Source organism: Salvelinus fontinalis, chromosome 37, assembly GCF_029448725.1.
Source record: "Salvelinus fontinalis isolate EN_2023a chromosome 37, ASM2944872v1, whole genome shotgun sequence".
Lineage (NCBI taxonomy): Eukaryota > Metazoa > Chordata > Actinopteri > Salmoniformes > Salmonidae > Salvelinus > Salvelinus fontinalis.
The window spans coordinates 6825607-6852067 of record NC_074701.1 but is presented as its reverse complement, the minus strand read 5'-3'; the positions used below and the strand labels follow the sequence as shown (position 1 = coordinate 6852067).

The following is a 26461-nucleotide window of genomic DNA, read 5'->3' as shown; positions in this document are numbered from 1 at the left end:
TTTGTCTGAGGTTTATCACCTCCTAATATATTTGAAGCAGTTTACAGGTAGTTTAACATTATCATCCTGCTGTCTGCGCGTGCAAGGCAAGTGTGTGTGTGTGTGGGTACTCTATAAAGCTTTTTCATAAACTGGACTTCAGTAGTCCATGAGTTGTGAAAACTAAGACAGTGTGTGCTGTGTGGACACTTGTTTACACTACCCTGTCTATCCGTCTGATGATCCTGGCACTGACAGCTCCCTCTACAGTGAGAAACTGATAAAGAGCTTTTCTCCTCCTCTGTCACGTCTTTAAGCGGGTTTTGGCAGGACGTCTGAATGCAGCAGCACTTTGTGATTAGCTCAGACCTTACACTCTTAGGATGAGAGCTCCTCATCTCTAACAAACTCTGTTAGGATGAGAGCTCGTTTCTGACAAGATCTGTTAGGATGAGAGCTCCTCATCTCTGACAAACTCTGTTAGGATGAGAGCTCGTTTCTGACAAGCTCTGTTAGGATGAGAGCTCGTTTCTGACAAGATCTGTTAGGATGAGAGCTCGTTTCTGACAAACTCTGTTAGGATGAGAGCTCGTTTCTGACAAACTCTGTTAGGATGAGAGCTCGTTTCTGACAAGCTCTGTTGGGATGAGAGCTCGTTTCTGACAAACTCTGTTAGGATGAGAGCTCGTCTCTGACAAGATCTGTTAGGATGAGAGCTCGTTTCTGACAAGATCTGTTAGGATGAGAGCTCATCTCTGATAAGCTGGCGGACGGGAAACTTTTGAGAAATGATCATAATCAGACACTCCCTGTGGCATTTAATTATAATCCAGCAATACCAGAGCATTTAGCTTTCTCTCTATGGAACTACGTATCTGTTCAATTTGTATTCCGTGTGCTCCTGCCTACCTGATCTATGTTGTCCCACTTCTACGTTCTGCACCTGTGCTCATTTGATCTGTGTTATTCTATTTGTATGTTCTGCACCTGTGTGCTGCCGCTGCGTTCCAGAGGTACAGAGGTAGCTAGCTATGGCAACGCAACATGTTGTCATGGCAACGTTGGGGAGCATTGCGATGTTTTCGGAGACACTACAGGCGTCTACAGTGAGAATCTGCAAGCCCCTCTCAGATGTGTGTGTGTGTGTGTGTGTGTGTGTGTGTGTGTGTGTGTGTGTGTGTGTGTGTGTGTGTGTGTGTGTGTGTGTGTGTGTGTGTGTGTGTGTGTGTGTGTGTGTGTGTGTGTGTGTGTGTGTGTGTGTGTCTGACATTTATTCCTGATTATTATTTAACCATGCTTGTCATTCATGAACGTTTTAAAAATCTTGGCTCTCTCTAATTTTCTCCTTCTCTCTTTCTTTCTCTCTCTCGGAGGACCTGAGCCCTAGGACCATACGTCAGGACTACCGGGCATGATGACTCCTTGCTGTCCCCAGTCCACCTGGCCTTGCTGCTATTCCAGTTTCAACTGTTCTGCCTGCGGTTATGGAACCGCCACCTGTCCCAGACCTGCTGTTTTCAACTCTTAATGATCTGCTATGAAAAGCCAACTGACATTTATTCATGATTATTATTTGGCCATGCTTGTCACTTATGAACATTTTGAACATCTTGGCATAGTTATGTTATTATCTCCACTCGGCACAGCCAGAAGAGGACTGGCCACCCCTCATAGCCTGGTTCCTCTCTAGGTTTCTTCCTAGGTTTTGGCCTTTCTAGGGAGTTTTTCCTAGCCACCGTGCTTCTACACCTGCATTGCTTGCTGTTTGGGGTTTTAGGCTGGGTTTCTGTACAGCACTTCGAGATATTAGCTGATGTACGAAGGGCTATATAAAATAAACTTGATTGATTGATTGATTGTGTGTGTGTGTTTAATGGAATGAGAGTGTGAATGTTTCCACCAAAAAGATAGAGAGAACATTAAGAAGGCAGAGACTGAGGGTGTGTATAATAGTGTGCGCGCATGTGTGTGTTTTCGTGCACCTGTTTGTGAGAGAGTTTATAGTAGTGTGTGTGATGGTAAGAGAGACAGATTTAGGGAACTGAGGGGAAGCTGGAGACACTATGTCATGCTGCAACAGAGAGGGAACTGAGGGGAAGCTGGAGACACTATGTCATGCTGTAACAGAGGGGGAATGGAAGGGAAGCTAGAGACACTATGTCATGCTGTAACAGAGGGGGAATGGAAGGGAAGCTAGAGACACTATGTCATGCTGTAACAGAGGGGGAACTGAAGGGAAGCTAGAGACACTATGTCATGCTGTAACAGAGGGGGAATGGAAGGGAAGCTAGAGACACTATGCCATGCTGTAACAGAGGGGGAATGGAAGGGAAGCTAGAGACACTATGTCATGCTGTAACAGAGGGGGAATGGAAGGGAAGCTAGAGACACTATGTCAAGCTGCAACAGAGGGGGAATGGAGGGGAAGCTAGAGACACTATGCCATGCTGCAATCATCAAACTCCTTTTCTATCTTACCTCTCTTTCATTATATTGATGAGTTACCTAGCTCCCCTTCTACTATAATGGGCAGCAGGCAGCATTCTATTACTCTCTCTCTCTCTCTCTCTCTCTCTCTCTGTCTCTCTCTCTCTCTCTCTCTCTCTCTCTCTCTCTCTCTCTCTCTCTCTCTCTCTCTCAGCGACATGTTTCTTACCCTTCTCTCTAAGTTCTTTCTCTCCACACAACAGACAACAGTCTCTCTCTCATTCGCCTGCAGCCTGTAGTAACCCTCCAAGCTAGCTGTCGTTCCTCCATCTCTTCAACCGAAAGGTAATGTTATTCTCTCCTTTTCTCTGGCGATTTATCTTCCCTTAGTGCTTTAACTCTCACACTATTTTCATACTTTTGGATTTCCATTACATTCCACCACTATCTTATCTCAAAGTCTTTACTTGGTTTATTATACATATTACACAGTGGTTGGTTGATTAATACACATGCTATTTGTGCAGTTCGGATGTTACAGTAATGATTGCTGTGGGTATGATGTTACAGTAATGATTGCTGTGGTTATGATGTTAATGATGGCTGTGGTTATGATGTTACAGTAATGATGGCTGTGGTTGTGATGTTACAGTAATGATTGCTGTGGTTATGATGTTAATGATTGCTGTGGGTATGATGTTAATGATTGCTGTGGTTGTGATGTTACAGTAATGATTGCTGTGGTTATGATGTTAATGATTGCTGTGGTTATGATGTTAATGATTGCTGTGGTTATGATGTTACAGTAATGATTGCTGTGGTTATGATGTTACAGTAATGATTGCTGTGGTTATGATGTTACAGTAATGATTGCTGTGGTTATGATGTTACAGTAATGATGGCTGTGGTTATGATGTTACAGTAATGATTGCTGTGGTTATGATGTTACAGTAATGATTGCTGTGGTTATGATGTTACAGTAATGACTGCTGTGGTTGTGATGTTACAGTAATGATTGCTGTGGTTATGATGTTAATGATTGCTGTGGTTATGATGTTACAGTAATGATTGCTGTGGTTGTGATGTTACAGTAATGATTGCTGTGGTTATGATGTTACAGTAATGATTGCTGTGGTTATGATGTTACAGTAATGATTGCTGTGGTTGTGATGTTACAGTAATGATTGCTGTGGTTATGATGTTACAGTAATGATTGCTGTGGTTATGATGTTAATGATTGCTGTGGTTGTGATGTTACAGTAATGATTGCTGTGGTTGTGATGTTACAGTAATGATTGCTGTGGTTATGATGTTAATGATTGCTGTGGTTATGATGTTAATGATTGATGTGGTTATGATGTTACAGTAATGATTGCTGTGGTTGTGATGTTACAGTAATGACTGCTGTGGTTATGTTAAGGATTGCGGTGGTTATGATGTTACAGTAAGGATTAATGTGGTTATGATGTTAATGATTGCTGAATGCATAAATGTACGCTACTGAAGAATTTGGAGTTTGACAACAGTTCCTGGCAGCAATACGTAGATTAGACATGTGTAGATGACAATGGATAAAGTCTGACATGTTTTCTCTCTAGATGGAACCTACAGCAAGTAGATGAGCCAGCCGGTTCAGCCTTCAGCCCAGAGGGAGAGAGATTCCAGTGTTTGTTGGCGTCGGTGTGCTATATGTGTGTATATGTGTGTGTGTCTGCCGAGAGAAGAGAGGACTGCCTTCCAGTGTGTGTGTGTGTGTGTCGAAGTGACAGTGTTTCTTTGTTTGAGCGGGTGAGTGAGTGTGCAAGTTTCTTGCTCTGAATAGTAGGAGAACGGCAGCTCACTAGTGTGTGTTCATGTAAATGGATGCATGAGCGTGTGAATGAGAGTGTGTTTTTCCACAGTGTGTGTGTGTCCTCTCTGAGGAGTATTCGGAGGGCAGCTCTCTCCCCCTGGCGGGTGTGTGTGTAGATGGCAGTGTGTGTGTGTTCTGCCCTGTTCTCCCTTCTCCTGCTCCTGTTCCTGAGCTGTGGTGTAGCGGGAGGATACCCCTTCCGAGCCCCCATAGACCTTGATGTCACCCCCAGGATCACTGTGACAACCAGCGGTAAGCACACGCGCACACACACACACACACACACACAATAGATATGTAGAGGGTGTCATGATGTTGGCCTGTTGGGGGAGGTTTATGACCCCCATAAATACCTTTCCCCTTTTCTCTCTTTCTACTTTATAGAGTTGACTCTTGTAAAGCCTTTGTAACATAGAGAGTCTGGTAACATCGAAAGGTGGGAAATGGAACCATATTTCGGTAATCCAACCAGTTGAAAATATGCGTTGGTACTTAATGAATATGATCTCAGATCAGTTGCTGTCTGAGACATTACCACTAATGACAGGATGACATAAACTGTATCTTGGAAAGTCGACACATTCTAGTGTGTGATTCACATGGAATTGATTCACATGGAATTGTTGTTCAATTTAAATGTTTAAATATGAAACTATTTGTGAAAAGATGAAATATAATTTTAGCTTCTTAAATGAGAGAACGGTTTGTCATAGAGAAACTCTGCTCACTCAGAGGCCCTGCCCAAGTGAACAGACTTTGGTTGTAAACTATGAAACACGCCCTTCTTTCACCACTATATAAACCAGTTGACGAAAATTCAACTTTCTGTTCCGAGGACGTGAGGACGACGGTCCTACGTTAAAAGGTTTCAGATAATAACCTAACGAAATTAGCATCGTGTTCATTGTGAAGGTGACGATCGAAAGGATGACTTTCAACTATACCAGCCAGAATATAGCATGAGCTTAAAAGTATGGCAACTTGGTATGAACTTTGAACTCTTATTCACTCCAGAAGTGATACCTCGTAACCGTTGAGTTAGCAGCAGCCACTGTAAACTTGGGCTAGGAAAGGACGGACGACGTATCCCGTCTAACATACACAACGATACTACAACGTATCCAGTTTACCACCAGAGACATTCTTCAGAGGACAAGAGATCCCTGCTGGGCAACCCGGCCTTCCATCTACGACCAACCTATTGAAGCGCAGCTCAGAGTAAATATTCCTTGTATTCCCAAATGGGCGGTCATTTAGAATGCATAAGATTCTATATTTACGATAGCATAGCTTCTCCCTTTGTTACTCAGTTTTCCCGCTCTTTCATTCAAAACCCAACCCCCTTTCTTTGTGTAACCAGCCGTCATATCTCTTCCGTCCGCTAGGGACGTTTTCCTTTATGACATAATTTGTAATCAATGTATCCCCCATTCTGTGTAGATGTATATCTGTGTGATTATTTAGGTATTTAGTAAATAAACAATTAAACCAAATTTTCTATTGATGATTCAACTTGTTAGCCAGGGTTCGTGAAGATAACCAAGAATTTACAACTTTCAGATGAGACTGAATAAAGTGACGATTAAATATTGACTGCTACTGATGTAAAAGATTACTAGGTCTTTAAGAGTTTATTCGGAAGATAACAGCTCTATAAACATTATTTTGTGGTGCCCCGACTTTCTAGTTAATTACATTTACCTGATTAGCTTAATCAGGTAATATAAATTACAGAGAAATGGTTTTATAGAATAGCATGTCATCACACTTAATCCGGCATAGCCAAAGACACGACAAGGCCAGGAGAAAACTATTGTTTTGGAAACCCTCTCCTCTCCATCCCTCTCCCTATTTCTCTCTCTCTCTTTCTGTCTCTCTGACTCGATAATCTGCTGTGTAAAGTGACATTAACTCTGGGAGGCCATAATGTCACAGGACCTGAGGCCTGTGTTTGAGTTTAAAACAGAGCAAGAGAGAGGGAGACAGAGAAAGGAGAGCTGTACTCTCACACCTGTGTGTGTGTGTGTGTGTGTGTGTGTGTGTGTGTGTGTGTGTGTGTGTGTGTGTGTGTGTGTGTGTGTGTGTGTGTGTGTGTGTGTGTGTGTGTGTGTGTGTGTGTGTGTGTGTGTGTGTGTGTGTGTGTGTGTGTGTGTGTGTGTGTGTGTGTGTGTGTCTTTGGAATTTCCCAGAGTGAATACAAATCTGCCTGTGGTTTTATGCGATCACATCTGGAAGTCTTTTTGGTCAATGGTCCTCCTCTTCTACCCCTCCTCTCCTCCCTTCTCTACTCCTCTTCTCTTATCTCACTCATTCTAAATCAACAATGTATCTCTCCTCCTTCTTTCTTGTCCACCTACACACTATTGTACCACTCATCTCCTTTCCCATGTCCTTTCCCAACTCCTTTCCCATGTCCTTTCCCAACTCCTTTCTCATGTCTTTTCTCATTCCTCTCCTTTTCCTCCATTACTTGCTTGCCGCACCAATCCCTCCTCCCTCTTACACCCGGCTCCCTCTCTCTTTCTACCTTCAAGTCTTTATTCTCTCCTCCTTCTCTTTCTTAAGTCTGTATTTTGTCCTGCCATCACTGTGGCTTTTATCTGCACACTTTGACTAATCTCTTTCATCTAAACGTTACCATGGCAACACTCCAAGCCCACCACGGGGTGGTTAAAATACACACCTAACCTGAAAGGTAGACTCGGCGAAATGATGTTGCCACGAGCAGCACCGCAGATATTGAGAATCAGCGAGATGCAAGACTTCGCTCTCACACAGTCATACACAGTATCTGCACATGTGCACGGGTTCCCTTCACTTTGCTCACAGCGTGGAGGCCAGGGCACCAAAATATCGGAGAAGTTGAGCATTGCGCTTCAACCCTCTTAATTGTTAAGGAAATTTACCTACTATGCTGTTTACTTTCTGGATCTACATCATAGCCAATCGCTGAGTCTGATTGATGCTTGGGAGGTGATGACTTTCACTGTAAACATTACGTAGTGTGAAAGATCTCGTGTGGCTCAGTTGGTAGAACATGGTGCTTGCAATGCCAGGGTTGTGGGTTCAATCCCCACAGGTGGCCAGTAAGAAAATACAAAAAAGTATGAATGTATGTACTTGTAAGTCGCTCTGGATAAGAGCGTCTGCTAAATGACTTAAATGTAAATGTAAATGTAAAATACATGCTAAATGAATGCATTGCTAAATGAATAAAATGTGACATGAAAGAGAAGCAGAAAGGTTAAGAGTGGAGTCGGGCATGTAGACAATAACGTGTGTGAAGTTGAAGTTACATTCCTGGGTGTCCAATATGAAGATGTTGTGCTGTGATACAGTCGGTATGGGAAAGAAGTCTTGTGTGTTGATTGGCTGATGCACACAATTCTATGCTTAATGTGTATCAGCATAAAACACTTGTGAGTGTTATACAGTTCAAGTTGGAAGTTTACATACACTTATGTTGGAGTCATTAAAACTCTTCTTTTTTTTCAACCACTCCACAAATTTCTTGTTCTCAAACTATAGTTTTGGCAAGTCGTTTAGGACAAATACTTTGTGCATTACACAAGTCATTTTTCCAACAATTGTTTACAGACAGATTATTTCACTTATAATTCACTGTATCACAATTCCAGTGGGTCAGAAGTTTACATACACTGAGTTGACTGTGCCATTAAACAGCTTGGAAAATTCCAGAAAATGATGTCATGGCTTTATAAGCTTCTGATAGGCTAATTGACATCATTTGAGTCAATTGGAGGTGTACCTGTGTATGTATTTCAAGGCCTACCTCAAACGCAGTGCCTGTTTGCTTGAAATCATGGGAAAATCAAAAGAAATCAGCCAAGACCTCATAAAAAAATTGTTGACCTCCACAAGTCTGGTTCATCCTTGGGAGCAATTTCAAAACGCCTGAAGGTACCACGTTCATCTGTACAAACAATAGTACGCAAGTATAAACACCATGGGACCATGCAGCCGTCATACCGCTCAGGAATGAGACACGTTCTGTCTCCTAGAGATGAACATACTTTGGTACGAAAGGTGCAAATCAATCCCAGAACAACAGCAAAGGACCTTGTGAAGATGCTGGAGGAAACAGGTACAAAAGCATCTATATCCACAGTAAAACGAGTCCTATATCGACATAACCTGAAAGGCCCCTCAGCAAGGAAGAAGCCACTGCTCCAAAACCGCCATGAAAAAGCCAGACTATGGTTTGCAATTGCAAATTACAATGGGGACGAAGATCGCACTTTTTAGAGAAATGTCCTCTGGTCTGATGAAACAAAAATAGAACTGTTTGGCCGTAATGACCATCGTTATGTTTGGAGGAAAAGGGGGGAGGCTTGCAAGCCGAAGAACACCATCCCAACCGTGAAGAACAGGGTTGGCAGCATCATGTTGTGGAGGTGCTTTGCTGCAAGAGGGACTGGTGCACTTCACAAAATAGATGGCATCATGAGGACAGAAAATGATGTGGATATATTGAAGCAACATCTCAAGACATCAGTCAGGAAGTTAAAGCTTGGTCGCAAATGGGTCTTCCAAATGGACAATGACCCCAAGCATACTTCCAAAGTTGTGGCAAAATGGCTTAAGGACAACAAAGTCAAGGTATTGAAGTGGCCATCACAAAGCCCTGACCTCAATCCTATCAAAAATGTGTGGACAGAACTGAAAAAGCATGTGCGAGCAAGGAGGCCTACAAACCTGACTCAGTTACACCAGCTCTGTCAGGAGGAATGCCAAAATTCCCCCAACTTATTGTGGGAACCTTGTGGAAGGTTACCTGAAACGTTTGACCCAAGTTAAACAATTTAAAGGCAATGCTACCAAATACTAATTGAGTTTATGTAGACTTCTGACCCACTAGGAATGTGATGAAAGAAACAAAAGCTGAAATAAATCATTCTCTCTACTATTATTCTGACATTTCACATTCTTAAAATAAAGTAGTAATCCTAACTGACCTAAAACAGAGCATTTTTACTAGGATTAAATGACAGGAATTGTGAACAACTGAGTTTAAATGTATTTGGCTAAGTTGTATGTAAACTTCTGACTTTAACTGACTCTGAAAACTGTGTTCTGGAGTTCTGACCTGATCAGATGAGGCCCCTTCAAAATATTTACTCAGTAAATAAAGTCCACGGGATCTCTCCCTCTCTCATAAACACAAACACACTATAATTAAAGGTGACAAACAGAATCGCTCATGAATGAGTTGAATAGCAGAGACGGTATGTGAGAATCCAGTATGTGTATTCCCAGTCAAGTTTAGCCGTAGCTGGTCAAACTAAGGTCCATGAATAATTCTCACCATGTACAGTTAGACTTTCAGGTCAATCCTGATGGGATTAAACCCCAGCCTGAGGCGGAGTTGAACTCTGACCTTTAGTAATCCCTGACCCACCAGTGACCTCTGGATCCTCTCTCTCCCTCTACCACACTTGGATTGGGTGTGTGGGAGAGGAAGGGTGATGTTGTCGTTCCTCTTAGGTGTGTGTGTGTGCGTTCATGTGTTCGCCTATTTGTGTGTTGGGTGTGTGTATCCTGTCCTCTCACCTGTCGAAGTGAGATACAATGCTGGGATTACAGGCATTGTCTCTGCAACACACTAATTGTCTCTGCAACACACTCATTGTCTCTGCAACACACTCATTGTCTTTGCAACACACTCATTGTCTCTGCAACACACTCATTGTCTCTGCAACACACTCATTGTCTCTGCAACACACCCCTTGTCTCTGCAACACACTCATTGTCTCTGCAACACACTCATTGTCTCTGCAACACACTCATTGTCTCTGCAACACACTCATTGTCTCTGCAACACACCCCTTGTCTCTGCAACACACTCATTGTCTCTGCAACACACTCCTTGTCTCTGCAACACACTCATTGTCTCTGCAACACACTCATTGTCTCTGCAACACACTCATTGTCTCTGCAACACACTACTTGTCTCTGCAACACACTACTTGTCTCTGCAACACACTCATTGTCTCTGCAACACACTCCTTGTCTCTGCAACACACTACTTGTCTCTGCAACACACTCATTGTCTCTGCAACACACTCCTTGTCTCTGCAACACACTCATTGTCTCTGCAACACACTACTTGTCTCTGCAACACACTCATTGTCTCTGCAACACACTACTTGTCTCTGCAACACACTCATTGTCTCTGCAACACACTCCTTGTCTCTGCAACACACTCCTTGTCTCTGCAACACACTCATTGTCTCTGCAACACACTCATTGTCTCTACAACACACTCCTTGTCTCTGCAACACACTACTTGTCTCTGCAACACACTCATTGTCTCTGCAACACACTCATTGTCTCTGCAACACACTCATTGTCTCTGCAACACACTCATTGTCTCTACAACACACTCCTTGTCTCTGCAACACACTACTTGTCTCTGCAACACACTCCTTGTCTCTGCAAAACACTCATTGTCTCTACAACACACTCCTTGTCTCTGCAACACACTCCTTGTCTCTGCAACACACTCATTGTCTCTGCAACACACTACTTGTCTCTGCAACACACTCATTGTCTCTGCAACACACTCATTGTCTCTGCAACACACTCATTGTCTCTACAACACACTCCTTGTATCTGCAACACACTACTTGTCTTTGCAACACACTCCTTGTCTCTGCAACACACTCATTGTCTCTGCAACACACTCCTTGTCTCTACAACACACTCATTGTCTCTGCAACACATTTATTGTCTCTGCAACACACTCATTGTCTCTACAACACACTCCTTGTCTCTGCAACACACTCATTGTCTCTGCAACACACCCCTTGTCTCTGCAACACACTAATTGTCTCTGCAACACACTCCTTGTCTCTGCAACACACTCATTGTCTCTGCAACACACTCATTGTCTCTGCAACACACTACTTGTCTCTGCAACACACTACTTGTCTCTGCAACACACTACTTGTCTCTGCAACACACTCATTGTCTCTGCAACACACTCCTTGTCTCTGCAACACACTACTTGTCTCTGCAACACACTCATTGTCTCTGCAACACACTCATTGTCTCTGCAACACACTCATTGTCTCTGCAACACACTCATTGTCTCTGCAACACACTCATTGTCTCTGCAACACACTCCTTGTCTCTGCAACACACTCATTGTCTCTGCAACACACTACTTGTCTCTGTAACACACTCATTGTCTCTGCAACACACTCATTGTCTCTGCAACACACTCCTTGTCTCTGCAACACACTCATTGTCTCTGCAACACACTACTTGTCTCTGCAACACACTCATTGTCTCTGCAACACACTACTTGTCTCTGCAACACACTCATTGTCTCTGCAACACACTCCTTGTCTCTGCAACACATTCCTTGTCTCTGCAACACACTCATTGTCTCTGCAACACACTCATTGTCTACAACACACTCCTTGTCTCTGCAAAACACTACTTGTCTCTGCAACACACTCATTGTCTCTGCAACACACTCATTGTCTCTGCAACACACTCATTGTCTCTGCAACACACTCATTGTCTCTACAACACACTCCTTGTCTCTGCAACACACTACTTGTCTCTGCAACACACTCCTTGTCTCTGCAAAACACTCATTGTCTCTACAACACACTCCTTGTCTCTGCAACACACTACTTGTCTCTGCAACACACTCATTGTCTCTGCAACACACTCATTGTCTCTACAACACACTCCTTGTCTTTGCAACACACACATTGTCTCTGCAACACACTCATTGTCTCTGCAACACACTCCTTGTCTCTACAACACACTCATTGTCTCTGCAACACATTTATTGTCTCTGCAACACACTCATTGTCTCTACAACACACTCATTGTCTCTGCAACACACTATTTGTCTCTGCAACACACTCATTGTCTCTGCAACACACTACTTGTCTCTGCAACACACTAATTGTCTCTGCAACACACTCATTGTCTCTGCAACACACTCATTGTCTCTGCAACACACTCAGTGTCTCTGCAACACACTCAGTGTCTCTGCAACACACTCATTGTCTCTGCAACACACTCAGTGTCTCTGCAACACACTCAGTGTCTCTGCAACACACTTCTTGTCTCTGCAACACACTCATTGTCTCTGCAACACACTCATTGTCTCTGCAACACACTACTTGTCTCTGCAACACACTCATTGTCTCTGCAACACACTCATTGTCTCTGCAACACACTCATTGTCTCTGCAACACACTCAGTGTCTCTGCAACACACTCATTGTCTCTGCAACACACTCATTGTCTCTGCAACACACTCCTTGTCTCTGCAACACACTCATTGTCTCTGCAACACACCCCTTGTCTCTGCAACACACTCATTGTCTCTGCAACACACTACTTGTCATTGCAACACACTCATTGTCTCTGCAACACACTCATTGTCTCTGCAATACACTCATTGTCTCTGCAACACACTCATTGTCTCTGCAACACACTCATTGTCTCTGCAATACACTCCTTGTCTCTGCAACACACTCATTGTCTCTGCAACACACTCATTGTCTCTGCTCCCATTGACAGGCACATTGTGTATACTGTGTGTGGGTGTGTGAGTGTGGTGTGTGCGTGGATGCACATGCATCAGTCTGTGTGAATGGCCTTGTCACATGATTCCAGGGGAGAGAATAGAATAGGCTGGTTATACAATCACCAAGAAGGAATGTAATATGGCCGCTGTGCTTTGTGTCCGATTAATCCCAATGGGAAGTCAAAAACATGAAGAAAGATGGGATTTCAAACCTAGTTTAAGAAATGAAACACAAATGTACCAGTTAGGCTGGACATTCACATGAGTCTATTTCTAAACTAAAACACAGTAGAGGTTGTCCCTTGGAGGTGCTTCTTAGTCCAGGGAGATCGGCCCATAGAGAAGCACCTGTTTTCCAGAGAAATCAGCCCATAGAGAAGCAATTGTTAGTTCAGGGAAATCAGCCAATAGAGAAGCAATTGTTAGTCCAAGGAAATAGTCCCATAGAGAAGCACTTGTCAGTCCAGGGAAATCAGCCCATAGAGAAGCACTTGTCAGTCCAGGGAAATCAGCCCATAGAGAAGCACTTGTCAGTCCAGGGAAATCGGCCCATAGAGAAGCACTTGTCAGTCCAGGGAAATCGGCCCATAGAGAAGCACTTGTCAGTCCAGGGAAATCACCCCATAGAGAAGCACTTGTCAGTCCAGGGAAATCAGCCCATAGAGAAGCACTTGTCAGTCCAGGGAAATCGGCCCATAGAGAAGCACTTGTCAGTCCAGGGAAATCGGCCTATAGAGAAGCACTTGTCAGTCCAGGGAAATCACCCCATATAGAAGCACTTGTCAGTCCAGGGAAATCAGCTCATAGAGAAGCACTTATCAGTCCAGGGAAATCAGCCTATAGAGAAGCACTTGTCAGTCCAGGGAAATCAGCCTATAGAGAAGCACTTATCAGTCCAGGGAAATCACCCCATAGAGCAGCACTTGTCAGTCCAGGGAAATCAGCCTATAGAGAAGCACTTATCAGTCCAGGGAAATCGGCCCATAGAGAAGCACTTGTCAGTCCAGGGAAATCAGCCCATAGAGAAGCACTTGTCAGTCCAGGGAAATCAGCCCATAGAGAAGCACTTGTCAGTCCAGGGAAATCAGCCCATAGAGAAGCACTTGTCAGTCCAGGGAAATCAGCCCATAAAGAAAGGAGCTACACAGTACACTCGTTGTAAAATATTTTTTATAAAAAAAGGTGCTATCTAGAACCTAAAAGGGTTCTTTGGTTGTCCCCATAGGAGAACCCTTTGAAGAGCCCTTTTTCTTTCCAGAAATAACCCTTTCCACAGAGGATCCTACAAGGAACCAAAAAGGGTTCTCCTACGGGGATAACTGAAGAACCCTTTGGAACTCTTTTTAATTATTTGTGAAATGTGTGACCACTCAGCCATGGCTACTAGCTTACTAGTACCTTCACAGAGCTCAGATAAGTATCTTCTTAATTAAGGATGAGGCCCTTCTTTTCAATTTCCGCCTGAAATGACATACCCAAATCTAAATGCCTGTAGCTCAGGACCGGAAGTAAGGATATGCATATTCTTGATATCATTTGAAAGGAAACAATTTGAAGTTTATGGAAATGTGAAATGAATGTGGGAGAACATAACACAACATATCTGGTAAAAGATAATACAAAGGAAAAAACATACGTTTTCTATTTTTATTGCATCATCTGTGACATGAAAAAGAACAGCCACACATTCAGCTAGGAAGCTGGAGGTAATTTAGATGGTGTCCACAAGAGGGCAACAGTGTATATGCAAAGTTTCAGACTGATATTTCAAGAATGAGCAAGCTACATGACAATTTAGTATGAGGTCACCCAGGTGTCCCTCACGATTTTCCCAAATGTACCCAAGTGGCCTCCAAGTAGCCGAATTGGTAAATTGATACATTTACTATAGAAAACATACAAAAATGCTATACTAATAAAAAATACAAGTTTACACACTCCCAGGAATGTCATACATGATGGATCATTAGCTTCCCTACATAAAATGTACTAACAGGAGACGCAACAGGAATACCGATCCAATGTCTCCAAACACAGAAGTGAAATATTTAAGATAAGGGCCAAGTTAGCAGCCTAAACTGATCTAATGTCATAAGTGAACACACCACAAACTACACACAAAGTAAAAGATTTAAAAAATCTAATTTACACACTATATACAATTACAGTATTTAGAACACCCTCTACACAACATTGTGCTGCTGGTTCCAAGTCTCTTTCTGCTGTAAAGCACTTACCATCCTCTACTTGTAGGCTGGCTGGCTATTCACACCTCTAGATGGCTGGGCATGGGTTTGTTGTGGAGCCAGAGAGAGCAGCAGTCAGACTAAGTGGGGGATGGAGGACGTGAATCTGGTCTCTTTGAAGTCAGTCTTTACCACTATTATTAACCTGCCCAGGGACTGCGGTTGAAAATTAGCCGGCTGGCTAAAACCGGCACTTTTACTGAAACGTTGATTAATGTGCACTGTCCCTGTAAAAATAAACTCAAACTCAACTCAACTATTGAAGATCTTTTTATAAATCAGTAAGAACTCAAGTTTATTACTTATTTTATTGAACCTTTATTTTAGCAATGCGTCAAATAAACAACATATATACATATATTATATAGAGTAGGAGGAACACTGTGTGAAGTGTGTGTGTATCAATTATTTGTTTATTTTGATTAATTAACCTTTATTTAAAGGATGTGATGCAGCCTGGATTCGAATCAGGTATTGCAGTGTGTTAGACCACTGCGCCAGTCGGGAGCCCAATGTGTATTCTATGTTGACTTTGACATTTTGTGGCTTTCGAGTGCCTTGTTTGCTATTCATACACATATTTAATTAGGGATTATATGTATCTTTTTTTTTTCTTTGATTGCTATATATATATAAATAGCAATCAAAGAAAATATTTCAAAAATCGCTCAAATGAATACTATGCAACCATTCAAACAACTGCATTGGCTTAGATTTACAATATAAAATAATATAAATTTAAAGACGGGTATTTCACTTACCAGTCTAAGCGTCCTCTCCTTTAGCTGTTGTCTAAAGTCTGTTGTCTAAAGTCCCGGTAGATTTCTGCCAGAATATCGTCCAAAATCTGTATACCTGGACATTGATTTAGCTTTTCCAGTATTAGTAGCCATATTGTAAGTAAAAAATGAACAAAACACTTAGTTTTCATAACACACAGATATGTGTAACGCACTTCGACATGGTCTTGCATAAATGTCCAAACGCCACTCGACTCATCGGGAGCTAGCTGGTTAGCTGAAATATTTGTCTTCATACAAAGGGTTTCCACCTACTCACGTAAAGCACGGTTTCAAAACGATAGGTGGTCATTGGACAAAGATACAGTCAATCAAGTGAACACCGCTCGTGTCATCGGCGCACAATGATGTCGTGCCTTCCTGGCTAAAATTGGCTTTCCAGTGGATATTCTGAATGCAGAATGATATAGCAAAGGCTGGTTACTTTTTAGAGTGTCTGAGGAATACATACAAATGTAATTTTTTTATTATACATTTTTTCTCCCCAATTTTGTGGTATCCAATTGGTAGTAGTTACAGTCTTGTCTTATCGCTGCAACTCCCGCATGGACTCGGGAGAGGTGAAGGTCGAGAGCCATGCGTCCTCCGAAACACAACCCAACCAAGCCGCACTGCTTCTTGACACAATGCCCATCCAACCCGGAAGCCAGCCGCACCAATGTGTCGGAGGAAACACCATACACCTGGCGACCATGTCAGCGTGCACTGCGCCCGGCCCGCCACAGGAGTCGCTAGTGCGTGATGAGACAAGGATATCCCTGCCGGCCAAACTCTCCCTAACCCGGACGAACACAAACGTAATATGACTGGTTGAAACAACGTTTAGCGTTCGATTTTCACAGATTTCTTTCTTTGCAAGATGAACGAGTGGAAATACAAAATTTATCGTGAATACTATATGGACCTTTTTAGGATATGAAAAGGATTTTATCAAACAAAACTACACTACATTTTATCTCTGGGACCTTTAGGATGACAAATCAAAGCAAGATTTCAGAATGTAAGTAAATGATTTACCTTCAGATGTGAATGTATCAAACCTGTCGCCGTGATAAAAGTGTTTTGTGGTTGTGCAGTCTCCTCAAACAATAGCATGGTATTTTTTCGCTGTAATAGCTACTGTAAATTGGACAATGCAGTTAGACTAACAATAATTTAAGCTTTCTGCCCATATAAGACACTTATATGTACCACATTTGTTGTTGTTGTTGTTTAAAACAACGTTTTAGTCACATTATGCATATTGAGCAACAACTGTCCCGTGGACGGGACACCAATCCATATTTAGCAGTCTTATGGCTTGAGGGTAGCAGCTGTTCAGGGTCCTGTTGGTTCTAGACTTGGTGCATCGGTACCGCTTGCCGTGCCGTAGCAGAGAACAGTCTATGACTTGGGTGGCTGGAGTCTTTTACATTTTGTAGGGCCTTTGTCTGACAGCCTGGTATCAGCACTTCTCTGAGAAACTTGATACATACGGCTCCAGATCTTGTTCCATTTCAATGTGACTTTGTTTTATGGGAGTGGGGGCCGGGGCAGGCTGTGTGTAGTCCCTTCAGACAGACGGGTTGACTCCCACAATGTACCAATGTTGTAACATACACGTCTGTACTTAGACGTCAGTTTGGCATAAAGGAGAGGGCACTGCCTTATCCGCTGGCTGCCCTAGCGTAAACATCCCCTGGACACAAAATAGTAGCTAGCTAGATGGAGATCAATGAGGTTATTTTTAATGAGTGCATTTCACAAGTGACTAGTTTGCTGCAACTGCCTTCACTAAAACTACTTCAAAGGTTTTGCCTGCAAACTTTGGTTTAGAATCATGACCTTCTGGCATGTCTGCCTCCAGCCTATCGTAAGAGTTTTTCATGAGCACAATTCCTGCCTGCATTTTTATCTCCACATAGACAAACTGGTGATTTGTTGGGAGAGTTGACTGTCTGAAGAGGACCCTCACTGATTTTTTTACTCTCTTTTTCAAAGTTACCAAGACAGTCCCTCATGATTCCCAGACCCTAGTCACTGCTGTAGCCTACACTCTCAGAAAAAAAGGTGCTATCTAGAACCTAAAAAGGTTCTTCGGCTGTGCCCATAGGAGACCCATTCGAATAGCCCCTATTAGTTCCAGGTAGAACCCTTTGGGTTTCATGTAGAACCTTTTCCACATAGGATTCTACCTGGAACCAAAAAGCTTTCTATTGAGGAACCAAAAAGGGTTCTCTTATGGGGACAGCTGCAGTGTAGGGTCCGGTTTCCGAGACTAAGCCCAGCTCAGCCTTCACTGTCTTTATCATTGGATGAGTCTGTGCCTCTGCAATATTGTTTTAGTACTATAATTTCCTCCACAAGGCTAGATCAACATCATATTGTATAATCTGTATCTCCTCACATTTTGTAGGCGATTGGTTGCATTCAAGACTAGGTCGTTTTGAATTCTCAGTTTGTTAGTGTCAAAGTAAATTGTCATTTTGTGCATTTTTGTGGTATTAAAAAATATTATAAATGTCTCCAGTCCTTGTCTCCAGTCCTCTCCAGCTGAAATCTTTAATGGTGAAATTGCCACTTCTGCTTGTGATATTACAACAACAAAGATGTTAGTGCAAACAACAAACAGTTTTTTCCCCCTCTGAAATTGATAGTACAGCATTTTGCTTTACCCCGATGCGCAACGCTTCCCTAGCGCTCCCGCAGCGCTCCCCCAACGCTCCCCCAACGCTTCCCCAACGCTCCCCCAACGCTTCCCCAGCGCTCCCCAACTCTGCTTCGTCAACGAGACAAAAACAAAACAATATGGACATTGGCGCTGTTTCCCCCATACCTAGGATTCCTTATTTATACCCCGATGCGCAACGCTCCCCCAGCGCTTCCCCAGCGCTCCCCCAACGCTTCCCCAGCGCTCCCCCAACGCTTCCCCAACGCTCCCCCAACTCTTCCCCAACGCTTCCCCAACGCTCCCCCAGCGCTTCCCTAGCGCTTCCCCAACGCTCCCCCAGTGCTTCGCTAACGCTCCCCCAACGCTCCCCCAGCGCTCCCCCAACGCTTCCCCAGCGCTCCCCTAACGCTTCCCCAGCGCTCCCCAACTCTGCTTCGTCAACGAGACAAAAACAAAACAATATAACAATATGGACATGGTGCTGTTTCCCCCATACCTAGGATTCCTTATTTAAAATGACGTCGAAATTGCATGTAATGTGTTTCTAAAAGGCCAACATTCTTCCGGAACTCCTTGCAGGTAGCCTAGTGGTTAGACCCTGGTGGTTAGAGCCTAGTGGTTAGAGCCTGGTGGTTAGAGCCTAGTTAGAGCATTGGGTTAGATGAAATCCATGAGCTGACAAGGTAAAAATCTGTCATTCTTCCCCTGAACAAGGCAGTTAACCCACTGTTCCTAGGCCGTTGCTGTAAATAAGAATTTGTACGTAACTGACTTGCCTAGTTAAATAAAGGTTCAATGAAAAAAATTAAGCAAATACATTTCAAAAATAATAATAATAATTGACCCCTGGGGCTGAGCCTGGAATGTGCGATCTGTTCAGAACTGTCTTTTTTTGCCAACAGTCGTGAGTTAAATGAACGTATTAGGCTGCAGTGACTAGTCCTACTGTTACCGAATGTAGACCTAGGCCTATTCATCACATTAGGAATGATCTTTTACTGTTAGTCTGCAAATGCGATGATTATTGTAAAGGTGAATTTTGATCCCCTCTAGATGGATCTGGGGACATACTTGGAGACTGGGGAGAGAATCACACTGTGACAAGTGGTTAGGGGGATGGACTGTGGATAATTGGGTACATTGTTGCTACATGCTATTCCCTAATACATTTGAGAACGCAATGATAATGACTTTGATTACTGTTACGGCACTAAACATTGTACATATACAGTAATGTAAATACTCTAAGATGGTCACAGAGATTGACGACTCCTGTATTACAGACACAGATAGACTGACATGAGAATGTATTGCAGTATACACTGATCACATCCAGATGAATGTCTGAGGCACCCACATAGTCTTCAGTGGAGTTGACTGAGTATTGAGGTTGAATTGTAAGTATAACAGGAAGGATTTTCATCTCATTGTATTATACATAGCCTTGGCGCCGATCTGGCTGCCACACTGGACAGCTTGAATGTAAATGATTTCTGGCATCCTGTCCTTTGTGCAATGGGTATTTATCCTCCTACAAAATGTTTTTTTCATCTTTCTATCTCTAAAATACTAAAGACATGTACGTAAAATTAATTTTGGGCACATTTCTCAAAGAAAAATGTTATTTAGAATGAAAAAATTTCCAACATATCAACAATTCCCTCTGGGCAAGTTTGGAGAATCTAAGGATCACCGCACATAAGCTGAAGAAAATTAGTTGGCAAAAGTCTAACTTTGGGGAAATGGCATTTGAAGACAAGTACACTTAATTTAGACTACCAAACACCAAACATCAAACCTAGACTACCAAACACCAAACACCAAACCTAGACTACCAAACACCAAACACCAAACCTAGACTACCAAACACCAAACCTAGACTACCAAACACCAAACACCAAACCTAGACTACCAAACACCAAACCTAGACTACCAAACACCAAACACCAAACCTAGACTACCAAACACCAAACCTGGATTACCAAACACCAAACACCAAACCTAGACTACCAAACACCAAACCTAGACTACCAAACACCAAACACCAAACCTAGACTACCAAACACCAAACACCAAACCCTATTTAGACCTGATCACCATCTCTTCAAAGTAACTTACTACATACAGCTCTGGAAAACATTATAGACCACTGCAAATGTATCAGTTTCTCTGGTTTGACTATTTATAGGTATGTGTTTGGGTAAAATTACAATTTTTGTTTTATTCTATAAACTCCTGACAACATTTCTCCCAAATTCCAAATAAAAATATTGTCATTTAGAGCATTTATTTGCAGAAAATGACAACTGGTCACACACACACACACACACACACACACACACACACACACACACACACACACACACACACACACACACACACACACACACACACACACACACACACACACACACACACACACACACACACACACACACACACACACACACTAGTACCCCCTCTGTGTCTGGTCATTACTATCTCACAGCCTCTCAACTGGAGAACTAATTAGAGCAGATACTAGGCTGCTGAGTCAGGTTCACACACACACACACAGAGAGGGAGAGAGAGTGGCAGTGTCAATGGGGTCAGGGTGTACATGTTAGAGGTCACTTTAATAAATGATTTCCTCCATCTCCTCCTCCTTTTCTCTCTCTCTCTCTCTCTCCATCTCATCTCCCCTTCTCTCTCTCACCCTCTCTCTCTCTCCATCTCCTCTCCCCTTCTCTCTCTCACCCTCTCTCTCTCTCCATCTCCTCTCCCCTTCTCTCTCTCTCCATCTCCTCTCCCCTTCTCTCTCTCTCTCTCTCTCTCTCTCTCTCTCTCTCTCTCTCTCTCTCTCTCTCTCTCTCTCTCTCTCTCTCACACACACACACACACACCTTCACACACACTCTCCCTTTCCTCTCTCTCTGTCCCTCTCTCTCTCTCTCTCCCTCTCTCACACACCTTCACACACACTCTCCCTTTGCTCTCTCTCTCTCTCTCACACACACACACACCTTCACACACACTCTCCCTTTCCTCTCTCTCTGTCCCTCTCTCTCTCTCTCTCTCTCCCTCTCTCACACACCTTCACACACACTCTCCCTTTCCTCTCTCTCTCTCCCTCTCACACACCTTTACACAAACTCTACCTTTCCTCTCTCTCTCTCTCTCTCTCTCTCTCTCTCTCTCTCTCTCTCTCTCTCTCTCTCTCTCTCTCTCTCTCTCTCTCTCTCTCTCTCTCTCTCTCTCTCTCTCTCTCTCTCTCTCTCTCTCACACACACACACCTTCACACACACTCTCTCTTTCCTCTCTCTCTCTCTCTCTCGCATCCTCTCTCCCTCTCCTCTCCCATTCTGTCTGTCTCCTTCTCTCTCTCTCCCTCTCCTCTCCCCTTCTCTCTCTCCCCTTCTCTCTCTCACCCTCCCTCTCTTCTCCTCTCCTCTCCCCTTCTCTCTCTCTCATCCCTCCTCTATCTCCCCTCAGGTCTGTTGGGCTGCAGGCATTTCCAGTCCTCAGTAGTGAACTACAGTACTCTGCTACTAGAGGAGGACAGGGCTCTTCTCTACGTGGGGGCCCGAGGGGCCGTGTTCGCTCTCAACGCCACAGACATCTCAGACAGCACAGCTCGCACTGTAAGAGAGAGAGAGTGTGCGTGTGTGATATCAGGGAACTTACAGTAGATGATTTAGGATCCTACCACTCCCAATTCTTTTACACTGAACACCTCTATTTCTAGGTTAATAAACCCACCTTGTACCATTTAGTGCTGGCACGATTACCGGGTCATCGTTTAACCTACCAGTATGGATGAAGACCGTCATGAAAATGAAATAACCGTCATAACCTTTACATTTTTGGGTGGAACTTACAGCTGACTGAAGACAGCGGAGCATCCGTGCAGTCGAGTTCATTTCCGTGGTAACATGGACTCTTTACAACGTGATGAGACTGTGTTGCTCCTTGCTGAAACAGGCAAGGTGTTGTAGCAAACGAGTCAAATGTTTGCCAAGGCTCCTTCACTGGAGCAGCAGCACATGCAGTCAGGAGCGGAGGAGAATTTATTTTATTGTTTTGATATTGAAATGATTATAACCGTCATCCAAAATCCTATGACCGTCACAGCTCTAGCTAAGTCCCAAAGTGTGAAGTTCTTCAAATAAATTCAAATCTAATTTTATTTTGCACATGCTTCATAAACAACAGGTGTAGACTAACAGTGAAATGAGTAACAATAACTTGTCTATATACAAAGAGTACCAGTACTGAGTAATGATAACTTGGCTATATACAAGGAGTACCAGTACTGAGTAGTGATAACTTGGCTATATACAAGGAGTACCAGTACTGAGTGGATGATAACTTGGCTATATACAAGGAGTACCAGTACTGAGTAATGATAACTTGGCTATATACAAGGAGTACCAGTACTGAGTAATGATAACTTGGCTATATACAAGGAGTACCAGTACTGAGTAATGATAACTTGGCTATATACAAGGAGTACCAGTACTGAGTGGATGATAACTTGGCTATATACAAGGAGTACCCGTACTGAGTAATGATACTCAAGGAGTATATACAAGGAGTACCAGTACTGAGTAATGATAACCTGGCTATATACAAGGAGTACCAGTACTGAGTAATGATAACCTGGCTATATACAAGGAGTACCAGTACTGAGTAATGATAACGTGGCTATATACAAGGAGTACCAGTACTGAGTAATGATAACTTGGCTATATACAAGGAGTACCAGTACTGAGTGTGATGTGGTTGAACTCCTTCTAGCCAGATTTGTGGGAAGTAGTGAACGAGTGTACACTTCAAGAGAAAGGAGATATTATTGGGACGCAGTGACTGTTTCTCCAGGAGCATTAGCCTACTGTATAGTTGTACTTTATGTAACATAATAATGGAGATCTGTCACTGTATCTAGCCACACTAGGACAGAAACTCAACACCCTGTTTCACCTGACACCCTGCCATAAAACTGTTGGAAACCTAGTTAGCCAAGAACACTTGTTAATGTTCTGGTCTCTCTCTCTCTCTTTGTCTCTCCCTCTATCTATGTCTGTCTCTCTCTCTCTGTGTGTCTTTCTCTGTCTCCATCTCTGTATCTGTCTCTCTCTCTCTCTCTCTCTCTCTTTATATATATATTCTATCAGATTGAATGGGAAGCCTCGAAGGAGCAGAAGCAGCAGTGTCTGAACAAAGGGAAAGACGATAAGGTATGTCTTTCTCTCTTTTTTCTCATCCATCTTCTCCACTGCATCTTTCTCTCTTTCTGTTTCTCTGTGATGTAATCACCTCCAGAGGTTTACTCTCTCTTTCTGTCTCCCTCCTTCTCTCCCTCCCTCTATCTCTCATCCTCTCTCCTAGGGAGGTTTACATCTACTCATCTCAATATGTGTGGGATTTCTATCTCATGTATCATCCATCATAAACAGTTTAACTCTCTATCTCTCCCTTATTCTCTCTTTCTCTCTCCCTCTCTATCTATCTCTCCCTCTCTCTCCCTTGGTCTCTATCTCTCCCTCTCTTGCTCTCTATATCTCCCTCTGTCTCTCTCTCTATATCTCTATCTCTTCCTCTATCTTCCCCCTCTCTCTCCATCTTTCTCTCTTTCTTTCTTTCTTTCTTTCTTTCTTTCTTTCTTTCTTTCTTTCTTTCTTTCTTTCTCTCTCTCTCTCTCTCTCTCTCTCTCTCTCTCTCTCTCTCTCTCTCTCTCTCTCTCTCTCTCTCTCTCTCTCTCTCTCTCTCTCTCTCTCTCTCCCTCTCTCTATCTATCTCTCCCCCTCTCTATCTCTCTCGCTTTCTCTCTCGCTCACTCTCTCTAGTTCTCCCGCTCTCTCACTTTCTCTCTCTCTCTGCCTCTCTCCCTCAATCTCTCTCTCCCTCACTGCCTCTCTCCCTCGATCTCTCTATCCCTCACTCTCTATCTATCTTTCTCTCTCTTGTTGATATATTATCTCTCTCTCAACAGACAGAGTGTTATAACCACATCAGGTTTCTCCAGAGATTTAATTCCACTCATCTCTACATGTGTGGGACTCACGCCTTCAGACCTCTTTGTGCGTACATAGTAAGTAACCTGCAGTACAGTACACAACCTACACACACTCATAGAATGAACATGCATAAAATATATATTTTTAATGTAATTTCATGTTCTAGCTAACTAACTCCTTCAAGGTATTGTGTGGGTCGACTGTCTCCCTCTTTCCACAGTAATTGACACAATATGAACCATATTATGCTCTACCACTGTGTTGCTAGCCTCCATAACCTCCTGTTCTCCTGTGTAGGATGAGGAGAGGTTTAAAGTGTCGTCTGAGTTTGAGGAGGGTAGAGAGAAGTGTCCGTATGGACCTGCAACAGGCTACACTGGCTTCATCGTGGGTAAAACAACCCTTCTTAGACCCTGTATATATGACTAGTGTATATCCTTTATTGAGATGTGTTCTGTCCCCAAACATGGGACCAATATTTCTGGCCAGGTGTAGATGCAAAAAAGTACAACAACAAAAAAGAACACACATTTTAACACACATTTTGGGGGGGCATATTATTCACAATTTAAGTTTATGCTCAATGCAAATGTGGCATACTTATTCTGCAATGTAAACTTCCCAATAACCATTGCTGTTCCTGTATTGGTCCAGACCAGCAGATGTACACAGCGTCTCAGTATGAGTTCCGGTGCTCTCCGGACATCCGACGTAACGACCCCTATCCCATGGTGAAGACAGAGGAGGCACCCACACGCTGGTTTCATGGTGAGTTCCCCGGGGCTAAAACGGCTCCTCTCAAAGAACCTATACCCATAGCCTCTTCCCTCTGATTGGTTCTTTGGCCAGTATGGTCCTTCCAATGTTAATTTTCCTGCTCAAGTCACCTGGTCTTCAAGTCACCTGGTCTTCAAGTCACCTGGTCTTCAAGTCACCTGGTCTTGACTATAGCAACGCTTTCTGTTCTGCCTCTTATTAAAGGGATATGTTCTATTTCCGTGAAAAGTAATGTTTTAGAGTGGATCATTACTGACTCTCAGTTTGTTTCTGTGTTCCCCAGAGGCTGACTTTGTGGGCAGTGCCCTGGTGAGGGAGAGTGAGGGCAGTACTACCGGAGATGACGATAAAATCTACTACTTCTTTACCGAGAAGAGCCAGGAGCAGACACCATACTACAGCCACATTAGAGTGCCACGGGTTGGACGAGTCTGTAAGGTGAGGAGAGGGTGAGGGTGAGAAGGGAGAGAGATGTGAAGGAGAAAGGGGAGAGGGGTGAGGGAGAGAGGGGTGAGGAGAGAGAGAAAGGGGTGAGGAGAGAGAGAGAAAGGGGTGAGGAGAGAGAGAGAGAGAGCTGAGGAGGGAGAGAGAGGTGAGGAGGGAGAGAGAGGTGAGGAGGGAGAGAGGAGTGAGGAGGGAAAGAGGGGTGAGGAGGGAGAGAGGGGTGAGGGAGATAGAGCTGAAGGGAGAGAGAGCTGAAGGGAGAGAGGGAGAGGTGAGGAGGGAGAGAGGGGTGAGGGAGAGAGAGAGTGATGAGGAGGGAGAGAGAGGTGAAGGAAGAGAGGGGTGAGGAGGGAGAGAGAGGTGAAGGAAGAGAGGGGTGAGGAGGGAGAAAGAGGTGAAGGAAGAGAGGGGTGAGGAGGGAGAGAGAGGTGAAGGAAGAGAGGGGTGAGGAGGGAGAGAGAGCTACAGGAAGAGAGGGGTGAGGAGGGAGAGAGAGGTGAAGGAAGAGAGGGGTGAGGAGGGAGAGAGAGGTGAAGGAAGAGAGGGGTGAGGAGGGAGAAAGAGGTGAAGGAAGAGAGGGGTGAGGGGGGAGAAAGAGCTACAGGAAGAGAGGGGTGAGGAGGGAGAAAGAGCTACAGGAAGAGAGGGGTGAGGAGGGAGAGAGGTGAAGGAAGAGAGGGGTGAGGCTGGATGGGGTGAGAGGCTGTGAGCAATG

General features: G+C 43.6%; 1 protein-coding gene across 1 annotated transcript in view; it reads left to right on the top strand.

The window, feature by feature from the left end:
* Positions 1–1248: 1248 nt before the first annotated feature.
* LOC129836024 (semaphorin-4G-like) overlaps positions 1249–26461 on the top strand; it is a 41130-nt gene continuing 15917 nt past the window's right edge. The window contains exons 1-8 of the mRNA XM_055901762.1: positions 1249–2751; positions 4005–4510; positions 22001–22149; positions 23683–23745; positions 24501–24599; positions 24823–24916; positions 25180–25293; positions 25586–25740. Coding sequence (XP_055757737.1) covers positions 4375–4510; positions 22001–22149; positions 23683–23745; positions 24501–24599; positions 24823–24916; positions 25180–25293; positions 25586–25740 — 810 coding nt within the window. The 5' untranslated portion in view covers positions 1249–2751; positions 4005–4374. The remainder of the gene's footprint in view (positions 2752–4004; positions 4511–22000; positions 22150–23682; positions 23746–24500; positions 24600–24822; positions 24917–25179; positions 25294–25585; positions 25741–26461) is intronic.